Here is a 23691-nt window from a genome sequence, read left to right as displayed (position 1 = left end):
GTTTTAATATTTTGAAATATAAAACTCAATTGCAGGTTTTCTAAGAGGATCGTTTAGTAAAGAGAATAGAGAATAATACAAGAGATTTTATACTGGTTCGCTCCAACTGAGTTACATCTAGTCTTATTCATAGAGGCTTCCAATATAATCTTCACACGATTACAAATGAGTATTAGCACCACTCTTGGTACTTAACCACCTCGCCAAGATTTCCTCTAAGTATTAGCACTACCCCTGATACTCAGCTGTCTGTCGAGATTTTCTTTGAGTATTCGAACCACTCCTGGTACTAGCCTATCGCGCCTACATTCCTCAACTCAAAAGAGTTCAGTTGTAAGTATTTTAATTCTCTTTAAAATTGCGATCAACGATTGCTTACAAGCAGCTTAGACTAAATCTATAAGAGAATTTGATTACAATACAATGCAGTCTAAACACTCACAGGTGTTTCTCTCTACTCTCTTACAGTAGTAATAAATTTAACGCTTAAGCTCGAGAGTATCTCTTTCTCCTTTTCTCTTCTCGTCTTTTTTCTTCAGCACAAATGTATTCTTTTCTTTGAGCTTTTTTCTCTTTTTTTCTCTTTAGGATGGATCTCTCATTGTAAGCTCTTCTTTGCTTTGGCTATCATATATTCTATCCTCTTGATTTTCTTCATTAGAGATCTTTTATATATAGGCTTCATGAAAATTTGTCTGTTAGACTGCGTTTGTAGTTTGTAACCTTGATACTTGTGTTTTCTCTTTCTTCTTTTTACAGCAGTCATTGTGTAAGTCAACTTTGTTAGAGCAGGCATGCTTTTTCAGTCCTTTGTTTGAAGTAGGTTGTACGATCTTTTTAGACTTTACTTCAAGAGAAGAACATTCAACGATTATCTCGTTTGTCTCTAACGTCCACTTTTGATATTTAATTTGTACCATTGTGGATGTGTGTAGAATAGTTTATCTGCAAAATTAGAGTAAAGTGTGCATGCAAAAGATATGACTTTTCTTATCACTTTTGTTATTTTTGAACGTTGAGCATGTAATGTCATTTAATGCCTGCTCAGAACAACAAAGTATTTTTTGATTTCCTACATTAGGTAGCATTTTACAAATAAGTTCTTTAATCGAAGATACCAAACATATATTAATACTTCATCACAGGATGAGGTGTTTGTGTAGCTCATGGTATCGTTTTGATCCAAGTAAACGCTTCTATGGCTTTTGTCTCTTTTTAGACATATAGCGTTTGACTTGCTTAAGCTTTCTTATGTGTTGTAACAATTGTGTCTTTTAATGTTTTAGTCAAAGACAATGTCTCAAGCTGTTTTTTTGTTTTCGAGAGAAGCCAAATACCTAATCTAGGTATTTTAAGCATTGAGCGTTTAACTTAATTCCCTCTTGGATGCCTTTAGACAAGACATCGTCTAGTCATGCGTCTGGGTTTTCTAGCCTAAGTGTTTTCCTATTTCCTAGGACCTAAGTGTTTTCCTATGTTTTCTATGTTTGGGTTTCAGGTTCTAGTTTTTATCTGTTTGCGGTTTAGGCTCTAAGTCTTGTGTTTTTACCCTAGGTTGTGTAAGAACCCAAAATAGACTGTTAAGAGTAGATGGATGTATTAAAATAATGAGACTGAACACTTACTGTTAAAATAAGCTAACAGTATAAATAGAAGTTTTAAAATACTCAGCTCATTATATCAGTACGTTCTATCTCTAAAAACACTATCTTCTACCTTTTCTCCTCCTTCTCTTTAAAATTACTCACTGTTGGTTCATCTGATCGGTGATCAGAACCTCCTTAGGCGATTCTGAGATCAGGGTGTCCTTTTCCACCGATCAATTTCGTGTTTAGAGCCGGTAAGTTTGTCTCTCTTTAATTCTTGAAATTTCTGGTACATGCAAGCACCGTTCGGTTTTGCATGTGTTCATCGATTCTTCATTTGGGTTCTGATTCTGTTAATGGTTTGGTGGTTGGTTTCCCTTTCACCAATCCAAAGTCTGTAGGCTGTCCTAGGATCACCTGCGGATTAGCAAAACGGTGGAGAGGTTTAAATCTGTCAAGTTGCTTTGAGGTAAGGGAAACTAGTTAATTTAATTGTTTGGTTGATGATATATGAAAATGTTGTTGATGATTCTGCACGTGTGTGAAATTGAATGATTTAATGTTCGGTGATGCTTGTGTGGACTGTTAGATGCTATGATTATGAGGTTTGGGTTTCTACAGAATTTAAAGTTAAATGGTTGAGTAAATTGTGAAGAAGTGTGATGGTGAAATTGGGGAATTTGTGTTCGATTTGAGTTTGGTCTGTATAGAGAATCTGGGCAAGTTATTTAGGACTTGTTGAGATCCTTAAGTCACTAAAAACTATACTAAAACAGAGAAATCTGGTTTTCGGTCATTGAGTTCATGATTCTGCAGAATTGAATCTCAAATCTAAGATGAAACTCTCTAATTGATGTTAGAAAGGTTTAGGTACTCTTAGTTAAGTGTAAAGATATGTATAATTCATGTTTGGAGGATTAGAAGTTGGGAAAAATATTCAATTTTGTTAAAATTAGGTGTTATTCATAATTCTGCAGTTATTCTGCAGAATTATGCAGAACACTGAGAGAGCGTTGTTGACTACTCGGTCATAACTGAGTCTAGTCTCTGTAGAGTCTTATCAGTTCATGACTGTTCGTTCTTAAGTGTGGGTGGTCTTCCTCTTGTGTTCGGTCTTAACTGAGTTCTACTTATGTGGAATTTAGTTAATGATCGAACGATCTTTCTAGCGTTCGGTCTCGCTCTAGTGTTCGGTCATAAACTAGCGAACGGTCTTTCTAGCATTCGGTCTCGCTCTAGTGTTCGGTCTTGCTAACGTTCGGTCTCGCCCTAGCATTCGGTCTTACACTAGTATTCGGTTTAGCTATAGTTCAATCTTGTACTGGTGTTCAGTTTTAACCACGTTCGGCCCCGCTCTGTCATGCGCTGATTGGCCGCTCGACTATATTCAGGTACTCAATCATTAATTGGGTTCGATCTCTTTAGTCTTACTCGTTCATGTCCGTTCGGTCTTAGGTGGGTAGTCGGTCTCTTAGTAGTGCTCGGTCTTGTACTAACACTCGGTCTTGGTAGTGCTCGGTCTTGTAGTAACGCTCGGTCTTGGTAGTGTTCGGTCTTGTACTAACACTCGGTCTTGGTAGTGTTCGGTCTTGTACTAGCGCTCAGTCTTGGTAGTGCTCGGTCTTGTACTAGCACTCGGTCTTGATAGTGCTCGGTCTTGTACTAGCGCTCGGTCTTGGTAGGGCTCGGTCTTGGTAGTGCTCGGTCTGGTATTGGTGTTCGATCTTAACTGCGTTAGGCTTCTTCTGGGTCTTCTGTTAATAACCGATCGGTCATGTCCGTGTGCTGTGAGTGTTTTCCCGTTTGGTTTGGTTCATAGGTTATATTGATCTTTTCCGCTCAGTCGTATTCATGGGTGGCGGTTGTTCTACCGTTCGGCCTTAAACTACTGTAAGCTATTTGGTCTTTAAAAGATTATTTTATGTTTTACTCTGAGTGTTTATTTCAGTTGTTTAAATGTAGTGTGTATTAGGAAGTATGTTGGTATTGAAGTACGATATGATTTTTATAGGGGGGATTGAAAGAGAGTTCCAAGGAGGAATGTGTCAATGTTTGGTTATCAAGGTGGTGGTAGTGAAATCCACGACGTTCATCCTGACATTCTAAAGATTACCAGGTCTCAAGTAGAGATGGGTAAGTCATGTCGTGAGAATAGCAGGAGGTCCTAGCCGAGGAGGGTGGGGTGTCCTACGGTGAGTTATAACGGGTTAACCTCGTGCGACAGCTGATGGGTTTCCAGTTACTACACCCACAAGTGCACGAACGACCAAAAGCTACGTATTCATACTAGTCCGAACAGTTAAGTTAAAGTGGTCGGTCAATATGTGCTTATATGTTTTATACATGTGTATGATTATCTGACTTGTATGTTTGAATTATATGCTCAAATGACTATTAAATTACACTAGCTTACCCTTGTTTTTTTGTGGTATGTCTTTGTATGTTGTCTTCTCTTTTGCAATGATCACCTTGATGGTGTGAGCTTAGGGATGCAGTCTTTTCAGTTGGAGCAGCTGAAGGGGGGGAAGTGAAGCTTATAGTATAGGCAATTATGTTTATTCTTCAGGTGAAAATTTTTATTCACCAAATCTGTAGTTCTTATTTTGTCTTTATCCATGTAATGTTTCATTTTAGTAGTTTTATATTACTAAATTGGGATGTTACAGGTTGTATTCTGGTTATTAACCCGTTTTAATGGTATTTGATTAAACTTCAAAACATGAGATTGTTTGATCATATAGACGACTTTGTCTTTAACAACCTATTTCTTTCAGTCTGCATGGTTTTTGCTCTTGTCTTATTTTTGTATTCTTTTACTTCTTCTAGCTGCATAAACCTAGCATTTCTCCTTCCCATTTATGTTTACTCTTTCAACTTCAACTCTCCTTCTCAATGTAGAGTTTTCTTCCTTCAAAGTGTTCATTTCCTTTGTGCTCCTCTTCTTGAACTTAGTAAACTCTTGTTACATTTGCCTTTGTGCCTTCAACATATAGTGGTTGTGTTAGTCGAGGAGGGTCCCGATCCTACTTCTCTTGTTTCAGCCATCCTTCTCCTTATAAACACCGTGAATGCTTCTTCTTTACAAAATATATGTCAGCCCCACATTGGGCACCAATTTCTCTTATAGGTTTCAATATATCTTATTAAGACTCTTAACTTCAAACACTTGTAGTTCCACACATTAGGTAGTTATCCTCTTTAAAGGATACTCGTCCACTCCAATCCAAATAAGGGTTATGTTTGTAGAAGACACTCTGACGTTCAAGTCAACTAAATATATTAAATAGTGATAAATCTAATAATTAATGAATTTAATTCATGTATAATGTTAATTGATCATTATCTAAATGGACCTGGATCACGTGGTATAATCACATGTTAATTTTATAGTAATCTTTTCTTCCTTATTTAATTGCAGATTATCAAGACTAATTAATCTTGCTTATATAATAGGTCATAAACAAGTTATTTGTCACAATGGTAAGATATATATGGACATCTAAAATACAAATTATTAATCTAAACAATGAGAAGTAATAAATAATTATACTTTTAAAAAATCAAATCGTAAACCTATGTAATTAAACGTAATAAATGATGCGTATTAACTTAGAAATTTAAATCCATTTTGACTTTTTTAACTAAATATTTTTTTATAAGTTTTTGGTGTCAAATATTTATAAAAGAAAAAAATAACTTACAATGATTGTTCTTGATAAGATTCGGTTAGACTAGGGGATGAATCCTGGTACGACTTCAAGAAAAAAAAACCTAAAAATCAGTTGGTGGGACCCATACATGGGAAAGACAACAGCATAAAAGGACCAAACTCGCTTGAACTTAGACAACATTCTGGTTCTGTCCACTGAATCCTTGATTTTCTGTGAAGAGCAACGTCAATGGCCACATTGTAAGAAAGCTCTCCATTCTCTATATTCTGTTACCTTCTTGTTCCAAAACTACCCTCTTTTTTAATGCGCTCTCTCTCTGTAACTTTCACAGTGGCGCACAAGGTGTTCGTCCTCCTCCATTGACATCCACCTCCGATCAACCTCCTCTTTTTGATGGCACCACCAGGTTCTCCAAAATTCACTTTCTCTTTCATGTTTTTTGCTTCAATTTTCAGATGTCCAAGTCCTTACTTTTTTACCATTCCTTAGGTTGTACACCAGTTATGGTTGCCCCTATGCACAACGTGTATGGATCACTAGGAACTACAAGGTTCTTTCTTCAATTTTCCTCTGTCTACAATATTCTAGTCATACATTTAATTCTCATGCTGGTAACTGACACCATAGGGGCTACAAGACAAGATCCATTTGGTCCCTATAAACCTTCAAGACAGGCCAGCTTGGTATAAGGAGAAAGTCTACCCTGAAAATAAGGTAAGTAACTTACACAAATGAGGGTAATTAAAGGGTTATATTTTGCTATGTTGATTTGGTTTGTTTAGCAAGTTGAATTTGTTTCCCTAAAATATGATTTATTTGTAGGTGCCATCATTGGAGCACAATGGCAAGGTTCTGGGAGAAAGTCTTGATTTGATCAAGTATGTAGATGTCAACTTTGAAGGGACACCTTTGTTTCCCACTGTAAGAACTAAGCACTGCACATTACTTCTGTTTTTTCCCTTAATGGCCTTTTCATCTTTTCTCAGTTGTTGGAGTAGATTAACAATGTTAAGTTGAAATTATTTTAGGATCCTGCCAAGAAAGAGTTCGGTGAGCAACTGATATCCCATGTTGATACATTCACCAGAGACCTGTTCATTTCATTGAAAGGAGATGCTGTACAAGAAACCAGTAAGCGCGATATTCAAGTTTGTAAATAGAGGAAAGTTTTCTTTTCCTTCATTCTTTGGTCCTTAAAATGGTGATTTAAACCAGGTTCTGCTTTTGGATACTTGGAGAATGCTCTTGGTAAATTTGATGATGGGCCATTCTTGCTTGGTCAGTTAAGTTTGGTAAGTTGAAATCAACTCAGTGATCTTCAGTTTTCACTTTCCTTGTAAAGTTGTTGTTTTCTGACCAATCACCGATCCTTGTGGTGGTTGTTAGGGAGTGGAAAGTCTATGAGAGGAGAAGGAAGAGTTAATGTCCTAACTGTTTTAGCAGTTAGGAGAGGCGGGAAGTTAAGATTTGTATAAATAGAATTCGGTACTTTGTTTTAGGGGTTGGAGAGTAATAGTTTGTATAGACAGGACACACTGAACTGAGGAGGGGGATTAGGCTCCCGTTTATAGTTTGCGTTCTTGATTGTTAGAGTTGAGTGACTGTTTTAGATAGGTTTCATACCGAGAAACCTATCAATTCGTCCGACCTGCCTGATCCAATTGGGAGAGAAAGGTGCAATGGAGGGGAGAATCGAAGGACGATTAAATGTAGTAGAGGGTCAACTGGAAGCCATGGAAATTGCAGTGGACAGAATGAAGGCGGAGACGGCAGCGCTGCGTCAAGACTCTGCAGCGATATGCCAAGATTTGCAAGAAGTCATGCAAATTTTGGGCGAATGGAACCGAAACTAGGTGGGACACTCGGATGGGAGTCAAATGTCCGTTAACGAGAACTGGCGAGGTAGACGAGAAGAAGACGATGGAGGGAGAGAAGTCGAATGCCAGGATGGGCAACTCAATTGGAGGAAAAGGGTAGAATTACCCGTCTTCGAAGGACTCGATCTGTTGAATTGGATTAATAAGGCTGAGAAATTTTTCGAGCTGCAAGGGTTGGCGGAGGAAGAAAGGGTGCGTTTGGTTTATATCAATATGGAAGGAAGTGCGGGGTATTGGTTCAAGTTCTGGAAGGAGAAAGTCAAGAACTGTTATTGGGAGGGCCTGAACGGAGCAATGATCGCTCGTTTTGGAGGCAGGAATAGGGGTACTATCTTTGAAAGGCTGGCAACGATCAAACAGAACGAGATTGTGGATGAGAACGTTCAAGACTTCGAGATCTTGGTGGGTCAGACAAAGGGAGTGTCGGAGGAGCAGTTATTGGGGTGTTTTGTCGCGAGACTCCATGAAGGCATTCGAAACCAATTTCGACCTCACGATCTGCAAGAATTGATGGCGGCCATGAGGATCGCGCGGGATGTAGATGAGGCTCACAGCGGTGCGAAGGCGGGGAACTGGAGTGTGACCAAGAATCAGCCATCTTGGGGGCGTATGACAGGAACCGTGACACGATTCGAGCCCAGTCGTAATAACCAGGGTCGATCAAGAGTGTCCGAGAGTGTGGGGTCGGTGAGGAAGGAGGGAAACACTGTTAGTAGTGTGACAAAGGTGGGAAATGCGGTAGGAAGCGATAACAGGAGGAGGAACACAAGAAATCTGCCATATCCTGAATTTTTGAAATGAAGAGAAGAAGGACGTTGTTTCAGGTGCGAAGCTAGGCCACCACTGCCCGGAAGAGAGTCTGAGGGTGGTTTTTCTAGTAGAGGACGAAGAGGAAGAAATTGAAGGAGAAATGGCAGAATTAGATCAGATGGAGTTATCAACCTTTTCAGCTGGAGGCCTTACTCAACCGAAAACAATGAAATTACAAGGAAAGATAAGGGGAAAGACTGTGTTGATTTTGATTGACAGTGGCGCTAGCCACAATTTCATTGGCAGAGGACTGGTGGAAGAGTTGGGATTACCCATTGAAGACACCCCACCTTATCAGGTGAGTCTGGGAGATGGACAAAGGAAAAAGACCAGAGGCTATTGTGAGAAGGTCATGATTAACATAGGGGAAGTCAAGATAAAGGAGAGGTTCCATCGTTTTGAATTGGGAGGAGTTGATTTAATATTAGTGGTGGAATGGTTGGCCAAACTGGGAGAAGTAACCCTAAATTGGGGAGATTTGACGATGGGGTTCAAACAAGGAGAGAAGAAGGTGATCATCAAAGGGGATCCCTTGTTGGCTAGAAGGTTGGTGGAACCCGAAGCTTTTCTGAAAATGAAGGAGGTGGAGGCATGGACGTTGACAGGGGTTGACAGGGAGGCAACAGGCCGAATTAGAGCAGGTTCTGGAGTTGTATTCAGAGGTCTTCCACGAACCCAGGGGATTACCTCCAGACAGAGGGATGGTGCATCAGATACCCCTCAAGGAAGGGGAGGATCCTGTGAATGTGAGACCTTATAGGTACCCACACATGATGAAGGGCGAAATTGAGAAGCAGGTGGTGGAAATGTTGAAGACCGGAATTATCATACCTAGTATGTTAGGAAACCACAGGATAAGTAATAAAATAAGAGGAAAAGAGAATATAGAAAGGATCACAGATCCTGTTTCATTGAAATCAAGGCAAAAACAGAAGGAATAACCTACTACCCAGAGCTAGGCTCCTTAAGAGACCAAAACTCCACTCTAATTTTGTTCAAAAACAGAAATGTTCACCCCCACACACTCCCCTGACACTATAAAGGTAATAACGAAAAAGGAAATCTTCTAGGATCCTCCAATTCTCTCTCTCTAACTAATTCTGTCCACCTCATCCCCTTTATTTTTTTCTCCTGCTATAAACTTGTCCCCATTTCCTTTGCTCTTTTGTTTCTTTGTCCAATATATTGTTTGGCCCAACAAATATTTGGGCTGTATCAATACTGCCCTCTTGACATCTCATCCTCCCACGTTGCGTCTTCTGCTGTTTTTCCCAGCCAATGCACCAGCCATTGGTTAACCCTTTCTCCCTCCTTGAGTATGCTTCTAGTAGCCAACACGTTCTGGGGTAACCACATCTCTGATTGGTCCTCTTCTAGCCCTGTTGGCAGTCCTTCTGCTGTTTTATACTTCCCAATGGCCTTCTTGAGCAACGAAACATGAAACACAGGGTGTATTTTTGAATTGGGTGGTAACTGCAACCGATAAGCTACTTCTCCAACCCTTTCAATGACTTCAAAAGGTCCGTAGTACCTTGCACTAAGCTTAGGACTGATGCGCGAAATAACAGAGTGTTTCCTATGAGGTTTCAGTTTAAGAAACACCATGTCCCCTATCTCAAAACTTCTCTCCTTTCGATGTTTGTTTGCTTGTGCCTTCATACGATCCTGGGAACGCACCAAGTGTCCCTTCAACTGACGAATAGCTTCATATCTATCAATTAATTCACGCTGAACTGCCTCTACTTTCATCTCTCCTCTTACAACTGGAATAATTCTTGGAGGAGGCCTCCCATAAACTACATCAAAGGGTGTAGTTCCTATAGGTTCATGGTAAGTGGTGTTCAACCACAATTCTGCCCACGACAGCCAATTAATCCACACTTTCGGTTGATCAGTGATGAAACAATGTAGGTATGTCTCCAAGCATCGATTGGTCACTTCCGTTTGACCATGTGTTTGTGGGTGTTACGCTGAACTCATCCTTAACTTGGTCCCCTGCAGCCTGAAAAATTCCCTCCAAAAAGCACTTATAAATGTAGGATCTCTGTCACTGACCACTGATTTAGGTACCCCATGTAAACGAACCACTTCTCTGATAAAAATCTCAACGATACTCTTAGCAGTAAAAGGATGTTTTACTGGAATGAAATGACTATATTTTGTAAGTCTATCAACCACCACCAATACCGTATCAAAACCCTTTGATTTTGGTAAGCTTGTAATAAAATCTAAGCTTATGTCCTCCCATACTTCTTTCGGAATTGGCATTGGCTGTAACAATCCTCCTGGGCAGTAGTTACATATTTCTGACGTTGACATGTGTCACATTCTTGAACAAATTTCATGATATCCCCCTTCATCCCCTTCCAGTATAAGTTCGCAGTAGCCCTTCTATAGGTCCGGTAGAAACCAGAATGTCCTGATTGGGGAGATGCATGCAACTCTTTCAACAATTCAGGAATCCCAAGGTGATTGAGATGAAATAACTAACCTGCCTTTATACTGCAGTACACCTTGTTGATAGCTGAATCCTGCATACTTACCCTCAACTCTTCCTTCTTTTAGTGCTGTAATAATCTCCACCAACTCCCCATCCTTATGCGCCTCATCAACTATTGCAGGATAATCCATCCAAATTGGCTCTATGACCATTTTTCTTAAATCTGCAGCATCCTTACTCCGAGACAGTGCATCAACACCTTTATTTTCACAACCCGGCTTGTACACTATTTCGAAGTTATACCACAATAATTTTGCTACCCAATTCTGTTGGCTCCCTGTTGTGATGTGCTGCTGCAGAAGTTGTTTGAGGCTTCTCTGATCAGAAAAAACCTTAAATTTTCGCCCAAGCAAATATGGCCTCCAGTGTTGGATGGATAGAACTATGGCCATCAATTCTTTCTCATACGCTGATTTGGACAGATTCTTAGGGCTTAGAGCCTTGCTATAGTAAGCGATTGGTTGTCTGTCCTGCATCAAAATGGCCCCAACCCTAGTACCTGATGCATCACACTCAAGTTCGAATTCCTTCCCAAAGTTGGGCAAACAGAGACATGGAGCAGTTGTTATCAATCTCTCCAACTCATCAAAAGCTTTTTGGGCATTTTCATTCCAACTAAAGTTATCTTTCTTCGTCAGTTCAGTTAAGGGGCGCGCAATGTTTCCATAATTCCTCACAAATTTCCTATAATAACCTGTGAGGCCTAAGAAGGCCCTCACCCCTTTTACATTCTTCGGCATAGGCCAATCAATCACACTTCTTACCTTCTCAGGTTCTATAAAAACTCCTTTCTCTGATATCACATGCCCCAGGTAGTTAACACTACTTCTTCCAAAACTACATTTCTCTTTATTTGCAAATAAAACATTCTCCCTTAACAGTTGTAGTACCTTAGTGAGATTTGTTAGATGCTCTTCCCAATCCTTTCCATAGATCAATATGTCATCGAAAAATACCAGGACTCCCTTTCTCAACATCTTCTTAAAAACTTCATTCATTAAAGCTTGAAATGTTGATGGTGCGTTCATGAGTCCCAAGGGCATTACCAAATACTCGTAATGTCCCTCATGTGTTCGGAAGGCGGTCTTCTCTATGTCTTGTTCCCTCATCCTGACTTGATGATACCCTGAAGTGAGATCTAATTTTGAAAAATACTTAGCTCCATGCAACTTGTCCAAGAGCTCTTCAATTACTGGGATTGGGAACTTGTTAGGTACCGTCACCTTGTTCAATGCTCTATAATCCACACACATTCGCCAATGATTGTTTTTCTTTTTCACCAGGATTACCGGACTAGAAAAAGCACTTTGACTATGCCAAACATGCCCCACTACCAGCAATGAATGAACTTGATTCTCTATCTCATTTTTCTGGTGAAACGGATACCGGTAAGGCCTCACGTTAACTGGTGCACTTCCGGGGAGCAGGTTGATGCAATGCTCCTTTTGGCGTTTTGGAGGTAGACCTTCTGGGTCCTTGAACACATCTCCATATTGACCCAACGTTTGTTTTAATTTTTCCAACAAAGTTTGATTTGTTTCTTCTTCTTTCTTAGCCTCCCCTTCGATTTCAAACTTGCAAAGACTAGAACTCAAGGATTCGCTTTGCTCTGTCCCTCTAAGCACTTTAATCCCTTGGGCCAAATTAAGCTTCATGATTTGCTTCTTCCTATCTACCCACATCTCTCCCAACGACTCCAGCCATGCCATGCCAAGGATAAGATCAATATCATCGAGTTCGAATAAAAACGCATCCACTATGAACTCCCGTCTCAAGAACAATCTTCAACCCCCGACAAACCCCGGCTATTTCTGTTTGATGCCCATCTCCCATCAATATACGCATCCTCCGCGTATTTTTCCACTCCCATTCCATTGCTTTCACTAACCTTCTCGAAATGAAGTTGTGAGATGCTCCAGAATCTATCAAAATGAGAAGAGGTACTCCTTTGATCATTCCTTTTAGTTTCATCGTTCTGGGCGCATCTCGAGTCTCTTTCTCCAGCACGAAGAGACTGATAGCACTACAAAGTCCATCGACTTCCTCCGTTTCACCCTCGCCGTCACTTTTTAGGGTTCCTTCTTCATCTTCAAACTCAACCTGAATCTCATTTTCGGCCACTATGGCCCTTAATTGTTTAATTGGGCATTGATGATTTGGCCCATACGGCCCACCACACTTGAAACACAGCCCTTTCTTTTTCCTATCCACCAAATCCTGATAAGATAAGTGATGCACACCCCTCTCACGTGGTCCCCCTGACCCCTTATCATTTGCACCACCCTTCCAGTTTGGGCCTGGCCCATTACTCCAGCCATTAGCTCCATACCCTTTTTGACCCACTCGTCCTATTATGTTGGATCCGGTTTTGTGACCCAAATTTTCACCTCCTATTGCATGCGCCTCGTTCTGCCTATGCCACCCTCTGTTTCGTCCAAACACCTCCAGGTCAACAGCACGAGCAACATTCATCAAACCTCCCCTGGTTAGAGGGTTTGCGATATGTAAGCTTCGCACCTTTAGCTCAGACCTCCTCCCTTAGCCCATGGGTAAAATATGAGAAATATTGCTCATCATGGAGTTTAGGAATTTGGGCGATCAAACATTCAAATCGTCCAATATATTCATCCATGCTCCCTGTTTGATTCAGCGTTGTCAATTGATCATATACACTCCCTTCCCCCATTCCTCCGTAACGTTCAAGAAACTCCTTCTTCAAATTATCCCATGACAACACCTCATAATCGTTTAACGAGTTGAAAAAGTGGATTGTCCCTCCTTCCATGCTCAAATGAGCCAGATTTACTTTCACCATCTCGCTTGTCTCCTGAACCTTGAAGTAAATCTCCTCTCTCGAAATCCATCCCGCAGGGTCATCGCCATTGAATGTTGGTAACTCAATCCTTTTTACTGATTGTCGAAACTCCGCCAAAGCATCCCCTTCTAGGGCTGTCAGACTCGCTCTAACCTTGGTGTTTTCCTTAGTCTCTGTTTTTTTGTTTCCCACCGAACCTTCACCCTCTTCATTAATCCTCTTTTCAAAACTCCTCGTCATCAACTCCATTTTTGTTTGATTTTCTGCAGCTTCTTTTCTCATCTCTTCTAGTGCTGAATGATTCTGAGATGCTTGCAGACACAACTCTTCCATGATCGCTTTCATTCAAATAACTTCTTCTTCAACATACCTTACCCTATCCTCCATTGTTCCCGAAACCACTAGTTCCCCTTGTTTTCTGCTCTCTGCTCAAGTGTTAACCATTCACCCTCTAATGAAGTTATCCGACAGGTCGGACCAGAAATTGTAGGAAACCACAGGACAAGTAATAAAATAAGAGGAAAAAAGAATATAGAAAGGATCACAGATCCTGTTTCATTGAAATCAAGGCAAAAACAGAAGGAATAGCCTACTGCCCAGAGCTAGGCTCCTTAAGAGACCAAAACAGTACTCTCCACTCTAATTTTGTTCAAAAACAGAAATGTTCACCCCCACACACTCCCCTGACACTATAAAGGTAATAACGAAAAAGGAAATCTTCTAGTATCCTCCAATTCTCTCTCTCTAACTAATTCTGTCCACCTCAGCCCCTTTATTTTTTTCTCCTGCTATAAACTTGTACCCATTTCCTTTGCTCTTTTGTTTCTTTGTCCAATATATTGTTTGGACCAACAGATATTTGGGCTGTATCATAGTACCAGTCCTTATTCGAGCCCAGTTATATTGGTCAAGAAGAAGGATGACAACTGGCGTTTCTGTGTGGATTACAGGGCTTTGAATCGGGCTACTATACCCGACAAGTTTCCAATTCCAGTAATAGATGAGTTGCTGGATGAATTAAAGGTAGCTAGGTATATTTCTAAGGTGGACTTGAAGGCAGGATACCACGAAATACGGATAGGAGCAGGGGATATACATAAAAAGGCCTTTAGAACTCATCAAGGCCATTATGAGTTGATGGTGATGCCTTTCGGCCTCACAAATGCACCCGCAACCTTTCAATGCGCCATGAACAGTTTGCTACAACCTTACCTGAGGAGGTTCGTGTTAGTATTTTTTGATGACATCCTGGTTTACAGTCAGTCATGGGAAGAGCATTTGAAGCATGTGATTCAGGTGTTGAGTAAACGGGGGAGAATAATTGGGTGGCAAATAGAAAAAAATGTGAGTTTGGGAAAGGGAAAATCAGATATCTGGGACATCTGATTTCAGAGAAGGGAGTAGAAATGGATCAAGAGAAGGTAAAAGCAGTGTTGGAGTGGGAGGAACCCATAACCCTTAAGGCGTTGAGGGGATTTTTGGGCCTTACAGGGTACTACAGGCAAGCGATTTGTGAGGGACTACGGGAAAATTACCAAACCCCTTGACTGAGTTGTTGAAGAAGGGACACTTTGCGTGGACAGATCGAGCTAGTGAGGCTATGATTAGGTTGAAGGAAGCTATCACCACTGCTCCAGTGCTGATCCTGCCAGATTTTGGGAAACTATTTCATATAGAGTGCGATGCCTCAAGTGGAGGGGTAGGAGCAGTTCTCACTCAAGGAAAAATGATGAAGTTGCTCCAGAAGTGGTGTGGGTTGAAGGCAGTGGAATGATGAATTGGATCATGAGCAGTGTCGAAGTTGGCTCACGAGAAGCAGCTGGCAGCGGAAAGAATTATGGTTTGGCAGCAGCGGAATAGTGAATTCAGTGGATGCAGAGATGGAGGAAGAGCTCTAGGTGATTGAGTATACTAGCTCAGACGGCCTTCACTGGAAGGAAGCTAGATGGAGAAGGAAAGCTCAATAAGAAGTGACTTTTGGCAGAGTTCTGGTTGCTGGAAAATACATCAGCAGAGTAAAACTCAATATTCTTCAAAAGTAATCTAGAAGCTTTGCCTATGAGATTTTATAGATCAATCTCAAGGCTTAAGCAAGCAATTTACACGTTTCAGATCTGAACCCATGTGCTAAATGTGTGGCTTCTAAAACACGTGACAAATGAGTTTTATGTGGAGAAAACAATTACTAATGCAGCCCCAAAGAAGGATAAGCACACCCCTTCTTGTATAGAAATGTCTATTTTACCCTTCTCCAGGTTTTGGCAGATTTGGAATATCTTCTTGTTCTCCAATTTTCCATCCAAAGATAGCAAAGAGGGTTTGGCCTTTGGGAGAGTAATCAACTTTGTAGCTTCTTGATCATCCCTCTTGTGATAGGTCCAATGGGGCTAGGCCTTCTTGTATCATCCCCTCCCCCTTGGAAAGGATTTGTCCTCAAATCTGATGGTGCTTCTGAAGACTTATTTTTGTTGGCTTCACAAAGGTTCCTCCTGGGTCAAATATCCGTCTGCAATAAACATCAAACATATCTCTAATTAGTTTTCTTTGACCCAATAATATATATAAAAGACTATGTATAGAAGAAGGTTTCCTAATTTTGAAATTTTTAATGTTAATATAACAAAGAAACCTTTCTTCATTTGAAGTTTTATTTGTATCTTGAGTTATTGGTAACCATAAAGGTAACCATAACCCAAGTTGTGACTTTGCATGTGTTGATAGTGATAACATTTTTAAAGATGGAGTGGCAAAGTCTTTGAAAGAAAAGTGAAATTTGGAAAATTCAAATATAAATGGAGAAAAGTGAGAGGATAGAAAACCTCCCCTTAAGAATCTAGCTTCTAGAGTAGGAGGAGATGTGGCCTTTAGTTGCTTTTTCTTTTCTTCCATTTCTCTTCTTTCAACTTCTTCCTTTTCTCTTCTTTGTGCTTCTTTTCTCTCTTTCTCTCTTTTTTCCTCTTCTTCTCTTCTTTCTCTTTCTTCCTCGTCTCTTCTCTCTCTTTCTTCCTCTTTTCTTCTCTCTTGCTCTCTTCTTTTCTCTTTTTCTCTTCTCTCTCTTCTCTCTCTTTCTTCCTCTTCTCTTCTTTCTTTTTCTCTTCTCTCTCTTACTTCTTGTTTTTGTTTTTCTCCTTTTAATCTCTCAATTCTAAATTTGCTTGTCTCTTCCCATAGCCTCTTGAGTTTTTCTAGAAACTCACTTTCCCTACGAGAGAACCCACTTAAATTTTGAATGAATGACTCACCTTCTTTAATAAGCTCTCTCATAAGTTCTAAGTTTCTTTCAATTTCTCGAGGCACAAACTTTCTTCTCATACAAGCTTTCAATTCATTCCAATCATGAATGGGATATTTTCTACCTATCTTAACATGATATTGCCTATCATCCCACCACTTTCTTGCATGCTTTTCAAAACTAGAAGTGTAGAGATTAAGAATATAAGATTCATTATCTCTAGAATAGAAGGATTCAGATTTACTTTTTCTAACCATGAATGAATGCATGTCATCAATTTCCTTTTCCCAAGCTAGGTATGTCAATGCACCAATATCATCACCAAAGAATGGAATACTTCCACTAGCTTGTTTATACAAATCATCTTCAATCCTATCAAATTCATAAAATGGACAAGACTTCCTTCTAGCTTTATCATGTTCTCTTTTGATGTCTTTGTAACTAAGTTGCTTATCAAAATTAAAATTCCTAGAAGACCTATATGGATAACAAGACATCTTTGTTTCTAAAAGTTTTTCTAGTGTAAAAGATTTACAAGATTCACACTTAGACAAGTCCCAGGTAAGAGAGGTGAGTCATGAAGACTGCTTAAGTACCAAATCTTGCCTTGCCAGAAATGTCTTAGGTTACTACTAGTTATCCTTTAAACAAAAATCACTTTTAAAATCAAAGGACACAACTCACAAACAATCACAACAATTAAACACTAAAAGACGAGACTCTTTGGACTCTAATGTGACAAGGCTTAGAGTTTAATCCCTTTTAGCCTAAATCACCCTAAATCGTGGAACAATTAAACCAAAAAGAAATGAAAACTATTCCTATGGTGATAGCTCCTAAGTGAGGCTTGAAACTTTGGATCCAAGACACACTCACTGTCTACCAATTTTAAAATGACAATTAAAAACAAAGTTTGCAAGTGATGGAAGAACACTTGTGAATTCTTCCAACTCACTTACTTAATGGCCAATTACAAGTATTTTGCAAAACAATAGAGATGAAACAACAAGGGAATAGTAAGTAAAAGTGGTATGCAGCTCTGGCTTCTCTTAAAGGAAGTGAATTTGGTTGATTCACACTAATCTCACAGCTGCCAAGTGGAATATGCTACTGTTACAGCAAATAGATTTTCTGCAGACCAGTGAAAACGTGATTCTGCTGCACCAAAAATCAACTCCAAAGTTGATCTTTCCTTGCTCCAATCCACTGCCTAAGATGCTACCAGTGTTATAGGACCACCTGAAATACTTATGCACCCAACAAAGAGCTCATACAAACCACCAATAATCAATTATTAAGCCAGAAAATCAACACTGCTGCTGCCAGAAAACTGTTAAACCAGAATGCACACTGTAGTTTTATCAAACAGCTTATGTGCAGGATTTTCAAACAACTTAAATCAATCAATTAATCGGTTTCCAATGAATGGTGGCACTCGAAATGAACTTAGGAAAGGATCTAGAGTGGATTTGAAAAGCAAGAAACAAAGATAAGTTGTAGCTTTGATCAATTTCGAAACCAAATGTAAACTAGGCAAAGTGTTTGATAAAATGCCTAGGAGAACGGTTGAAAATTGTGCATCAGAGTTTAAAATTTGCTTGGCACTGGTTCACACAGCTTTTTAAAATGCAGCTTATGGTAAGATTTGAATTGTGCACTTCTTTTAATTCAATTGAACCAAGCTTTTGCTACCAATCTAACATTGAATCTGATGCATTAATCATACCAAACTCTGAATTTTCAAAATCTGCGACATATATCAGAAAAAGTGTTGAAAATTTGGTGGTTTGAATGGCAATTTTACACAAACACGTTTGCACAATTAATTTTATGATTTGAGCAACTTTGTTTAACCAAATGTGACTTGTTCAAACTGCCAGCAGAGGCTAAAAACTTGGAATTCCGATTTTCACTACTTCAGTTGCTATTTAGCACCAAAATTAAACCAAATCACCAACCAAACTTCAGCAGATGATTCAAACGAAAATGTAAACAACTTTTATGACTCCAAGACAGCAAATTAAACTTGAAAAATACTCTAGAAATGCAATTAAGAGATGTCCAGAAGGGAATTCTAAACTGGACAGATTCAAAAATCAAAAAAAAAAAAAAGACTCAAACAATGATGATTGCAGTTCGGTCAAGCTGCTTAAACAAGGATTCCCAGATTCTGCAGAATAGTGCATCCAGTTTGTATGGTCTTAGACAATACAATGTTCATATGGTTTGCACATATTGTAAATTCAGCACATCAACACAGCCAAGGGTGATGTTTCCATACGGTGCAGTTTCATAGAAAACACATGAAAAACCAGATTTAAAACAGATTTGGATAGTCATTCATTGGTACTGCACTGTGATGGAATTCAAGATGCACTAAGCTCTTTAATCATTGCTCTTGTGATGTGCATCTATTGAAAATCCAATCAAACACAGCAGATTTATTCCAAACTAGTTTCAACTCAGAAATTTGACAAAATAAACCAAAACACATTACTGGACATGACAGAATTAGATTTCAAAATTAAAAGACTCAAAGCAAAGAAGTGAACCGATTAAAATGATGAACAATAAAATCAAGTAAAAGCTGGAACAAAGAAACGATGTAAATGAAAACTACTGGAATTGAAGAGAATAATGAAACAGTGCACAGATTCAAGAAAAACACGAAGGAAGTGTTTATGACAGTATAGAATGGAAAGAACACTTAGCTGGAGCGTGATGCAGAACCAAGGCTCTGAATACCACTTGATGAAGTTGCTCCAGAAGTGGTGTGGGTTGAAGGCAGTGGAATGATGAATTGGATCATGAGCAGTGTCGAAGTTGGCTCACGAGAAGCAGCTGGCAGCGGAAAGAATTATGGTTTGGCAGCAGCGGAATAGTGAATTCAGTGGATGCAGAGATGGAGGAAGAGCTCTAGGTGATTGAGTATACTAGCTCAGACAGCCTTCACTGGAAGGAAGCTAGATGGAGAAGGAAAGCTCAATAAGAAGTGACTTTTGGCAGAGTTCTGGTTGCTGGAAAATACATCAGCAGAGTAAACCTCAATATTCTTCAAAAGTAATCTACAAGCTTTGCCTATGAGATTTTATAGATCAATCTCAAGGCTTAAGCAAGCAATTTACACGTTTCAGATCTGAACCCATGTGCTAAATGTGTGGCTTCTAAAACACGTGACAAATGAGTTTTATGTGGAGAAAACAATTACTAATGCAGCCCCAAAGAAGGATAAGCACACCCCTTCTTGTATAGAAATGTCTATTTTACCCTTCTCCAGGTTTTGGCAGATTTGGAATATCTTCTTGTTCTCCAATTTTCCATCCAAAGATAGCAAAGAGGGTTTGGCCTTTGGGAGAGTAATCAACTTTGTAGCTTCTTGATCATCCCTCTTGTGATAGGTCCAATGGTGCTAGGCCTTCTTGTATCAAAAAAGGATTATTGTTTTCTTTAGCAATGCTTTATCTAAGGGATCTTTGAACAAATCAATATACGAAAAGGAGCTTATGGCCTTGGTTATGGTTATTCCTCATTGGAGGCCTTATCTCCTTGGAAAGAAATTTTTCGTGCACACTGATCAAAGAAGCCTCAAGTATCTGTTAGAATAGAGGATAACTACACATAATCAACAAAATTGGATAGCTAAACTATTGGGGTATGACTTTGAGATTCAATATAAGTCAGGGGCGACCAATAGAGTTAGCAGATGCTTTATCCAGAAAGAGGGAAGAGAAGGAAGGAGAGAAGGAATTGAGGGTGGTGGCGCGTTCCTATTAGCAGGAATTTCAGGAGGTGTTGAGGGAGGTTGAGGAGGATGAAGCACTGGTAAAGGTGATGGAAGATATCAAGAAGGATCTCGATTCCCGCCCAGCCTTCACGCTTGAGCACAACCGCTTGCATTATAAAGGGAGGTTGGTACTGTCTGCTAGATCAGTTTGGATTCCCAAGATCATAGCAGAGTTCCATATGACCAGCACAGGAGGACATTCGGGTGTGTATAGAACTTACCGCAAGGTTGCGCAGTCATTGTATTGGATAGGCATGAAAAAGTCAATCACTGACATTGTGGCTGGTTGTTTGATATGCCAACAACATAAATACTTGGCATCCTCTCCTTAAGGGTTGTTACAACCCTTACCCATACCTCACGCTATCTGGGAAGAAGCGAGTATGGATTTTATAGTCAAACTGCCTAAATGACAAGGGTATGATGCTGTGCTGGTAGTTGTAGATCGCCTCAGCAAGTATTGTCATTTCTTACCTTTGAAACACCCTTATTCAGCACGCACCATAGTAGAAGTGTTTGTTAGGGAGATAGTTCGGCTACATGGAGTGCCAGTCTCCATTGTTAGTGATCGGGACCCATTATTTCTAAGCGTTTTTTGGAAAGATCTTTTTAAGATGCAGGGGACATAGTTGAAGATGAGTACTGCCTATCACCCTGAAACATATGGGTAGGCTGAAGTTTTAAACAAGATATTGGAGGGTTATCTGAGGTGTTTTTGCTCGGAGCAACCAAAAAGCTGGAGCTCGGTACTCCCTTGGGCTGAGTATTGGTATAATACCAGCTCTGCGAAATGCACTCCTTTCGAAACAGTTTATGGCAGAGCTCCTCCTTTCATAAACCGGTTCATTCCAGAGGAAACTCCTGTGGAAGCTGTAGCCCAGGAGTTGCAAATGCGTGATGAGGCCCTTAAGCAGCTCAAATTCCATTTGACCCGAGCCCAGGACCTAATGGCAAGATACGCGAACTGAAAGATGAAACCAGTAGAGATTAAAGTTGATGATTGGGTATAGTTAAAGATTAAACCCCATAGACAGACTTCTATGCCTTCTAGACTGCATCCAAAACTTGTAGCAAGATATTTTGGGCCATTCCTGGTCATACAACAAGTAGGGGAGGTTGTGTTTAAACTCAAATTACCAGACACAGCCAGGATCCATCCGGTGTTTCATGTGTCTCAACTAAAGAGGGTAGTAGGTGCAAAGAATGTGGAAAAGGAACTGCCATCGGACTTGCAGGCGGATGGGCCAACATTCTGGCCCCTTAGAATTTTGGATAGGAGGCAGACGCAACAAGGGAAGGAAATGGTACAACAGATATTGATTGGGCCAACATTCTGGCCCCTTAGAATTTTGGATAGGAGGCAGACGCAGCAATGGAAGGAAATGGTACAACAGATATTGATTGAATAGCATGAAGGAGGTAGAGATGGAGCGACTTGGGAAGATGCCTTAACTATCAAAGACCACTATCCAGATTTCATCCTTGAGGTACAACAGATATTGATTGGGCCAACATTCTGGCCCCTTAGAATTTTGGATAGGAGGCAGACGCAGCAAGGGAAGGAAATGGTACAACAGATGTTGATTGAATAGCATGAAGGAGGTAGAGATGGAGCGACTTGGGAAGATGCCTTAACTATCAAAGACCAATATCCAGATTTCATCCTTGAGGACAAGGTTGATCATCAGGCGAGGTAATGTTAGGGAGTGGAAAGTCTATGAGAGGAGAAGGAAGAGTTAATGTCCTAACTGTTTTAGCAGTTAGGAGAGACCGAAGTTAAGACTTGTATAAATAGAATTTGGTACTTTGTTTTGTGGGTGGAGAGTAATAGTTTGTATAGACAGGACACATTGTCCTGAAGAGGGGGATTAGGCTTCCGTTTATCGTTTGTACATGAACCTTGTTGAATTGAAATACAGAAACATATTCTTTTACAGTTTGCGTTCTTGATTGTTAGAGTTGAGTGACTGTTTTAGATAGGTTTCATAACCAGAAACCTATCAATGGTGCATGTGAATTATGATATCATATCTTAAATTATCATTATATAGGTTTCATACCCAGAAACCTATCAGTGGTGCATGTGAATTATGATATCATATCTTAAATTATCGTTATAGCATTAGTTTCCCATTTCATCTTGATTTCTTAGGCTTAATTTTCATATTTCTTTATTTTATCAGGATCTGTTTCCTTTGTTAACTTAAAATAAAATTGTTTTACTTGTAAATGTTTGTAAAAAAATTATCCAGAATTTTGGACTATTACTATACAGTTAAATATGTTAAGATATTAATACATTTCTATGGTTGTTAATTGATATCAATGAATATTTCAATATCTATCTCTTCCTCCCTCTATCTAAAATACAACATTCAATATGATGAAACTCATGATTTAATCCTTGGTGTAGTATTTGATAAAATCAATGTCTCTGTAGATTTTTTTCTTATAATTTTTAAATGATTTTATACTCAGGTGGATATAGCATATATTCCATTTGTTGAAAGATTTCAAATTGTCTTTGCTGAGTTGTTCAAACATGATATCACAGAAGGAAGGCCTAAACTTGCAATATGGCTTAAGGTACTCATTCTCAGTGTAAAATTTCTTCCATTCTTTGTGGAAACAGCACTTTGTTCATATGATGAAGTTTGTTATTTGCTGTATGAGTGTCGACAGATTGTTTCTTGTGAACGAAAATGTTTCTTTTACAGGAGCTGAACAAGATTGATGCTTATACAGAGACAAAAGTTGATCCACAGGAAGTAATTGATCTTTTCAAGGAACGTTTTCTGGTACAAAAATATATTTCTAATCTTTTAACTAGTGATTTTGAAGAACTGTGATGGCTTTTTTACTGTTTTCTTTGCTACTTCCCCTGCAGCCTAAACAGTGAATGCTTGATGCTTCAGGCTTCTGCATTGATGGGAGCACATGATGCATCTTCAATCAAATTATCTGTGTTTAGACTATGCCAATAAAGCATCCTCTGCATTCATGGCAGCACAGGATGCATCTTCAATCAAATATCTTTGTGTTTATTTGCTAGAGTTGCACGAGTGTTTGATGTGATAGTTATGTTCATTTTTCAGCTTGTTTCTTTGATGTCATAATAAGGTTTATGTACCAGCTTATAGTCACGGTTGATTATATTATACAATTATCCTATGTTATATTACGTACAAAGCTTTGATCTAGTGTTATGAATGTTATATCACGTCCTAAGCTTTGATCAAGTGTTATGAATGTTAGATTGTGAATTCAAACATATATTAATTATTTATGGAACAATAAACCCTTTCTTTAATAAAACAATTTCCAATTCCCTTATAACAATAAGCAACAGCGTACTTAGATTTTCTATTAGGAACAATGTAGATCTTCCAAGAGCACTTTAGATTCTATTTTGATTT

General features: G+C 39.4%; 1 protein-coding gene across 3 annotated transcripts; it reads left to right on the top strand.

Moving 5' to 3' along the window:
• The first annotated feature begins 5338 nt into the window (after positions 1 to 5338).
• On the top strand, positions 5339 to 23456 carry LOC108320233 (glutathione S-transferase L3). 3 transcript variants are annotated; one of them, XR_008247594.1, is made up of 10 exons: positions 5339 to 5496; positions 5589 to 5663; positions 5747 to 5807; positions 5885 to 5971; positions 6080 to 6178; positions 6286 to 6388; positions 6473 to 6549; positions 22754 to 22861; positions 22958 to 23073; positions 23163 to 23456. XR_008247594.1 is itself a non-coding variant. In XM_052874296.1 (10 exons), the coding sequence occupies exons 1-10, from the start codon at positions 5486 to 5488 to the stop codon at positions 23257 to 23259; spliced, it is 771 nt and encodes a 256-aa protein (XP_052730256.1). In that variant the 5' UTR covers positions 5339 to 5485; the 3' UTR covers positions 23260 to 23456. The 3 variants fall into 3 exon arrangements, 2 of the variants coding, with proteins under 2 accessions (XP_052730256.1, XP_017407093.1); XM_052874296.1 differs by having other exon boundaries at positions 22993 to 23073; positions 23191 to 23456; XM_017551604.2 differs by having other exon boundaries at positions 22993 to 23073.
• Positions 23457 to 23691: the final 235 nt, after the last annotated feature.

The sequence above is a fragment of the Vigna angularis genome, chromosome 3 (assembly GCF_016808095.1).
Source record: "Vigna angularis cultivar LongXiaoDou No.4 chromosome 3, ASM1680809v1, whole genome shotgun sequence".
Taxonomy (NCBI): Eukaryota; Viridiplantae; Streptophyta; class Magnoliopsida; order Fabales; family Fabaceae; genus Vigna; species Vigna angularis.
This window is presented reverse-complemented; position numbering and strand designations above follow the sequence as displayed.

Coding starts and splice junctions, on each gene's coding strand:
- LOC108320233 (XM_052874296.1), top strand. Junction 5,972..6,079: donor AAGTCTACCCTGAAAATAAG/GTAAGTAACTTA, acceptor ATTTATTTGTAG/GTGCCATCATTGGAGCACAA. Junction 6,179..6,285: donor GGACACCTTTGTTTCCCACT/GTAAGAACTAAG, acceptor AAATTATTTTAG/GATCCTGCCAAGAAAGAGTT.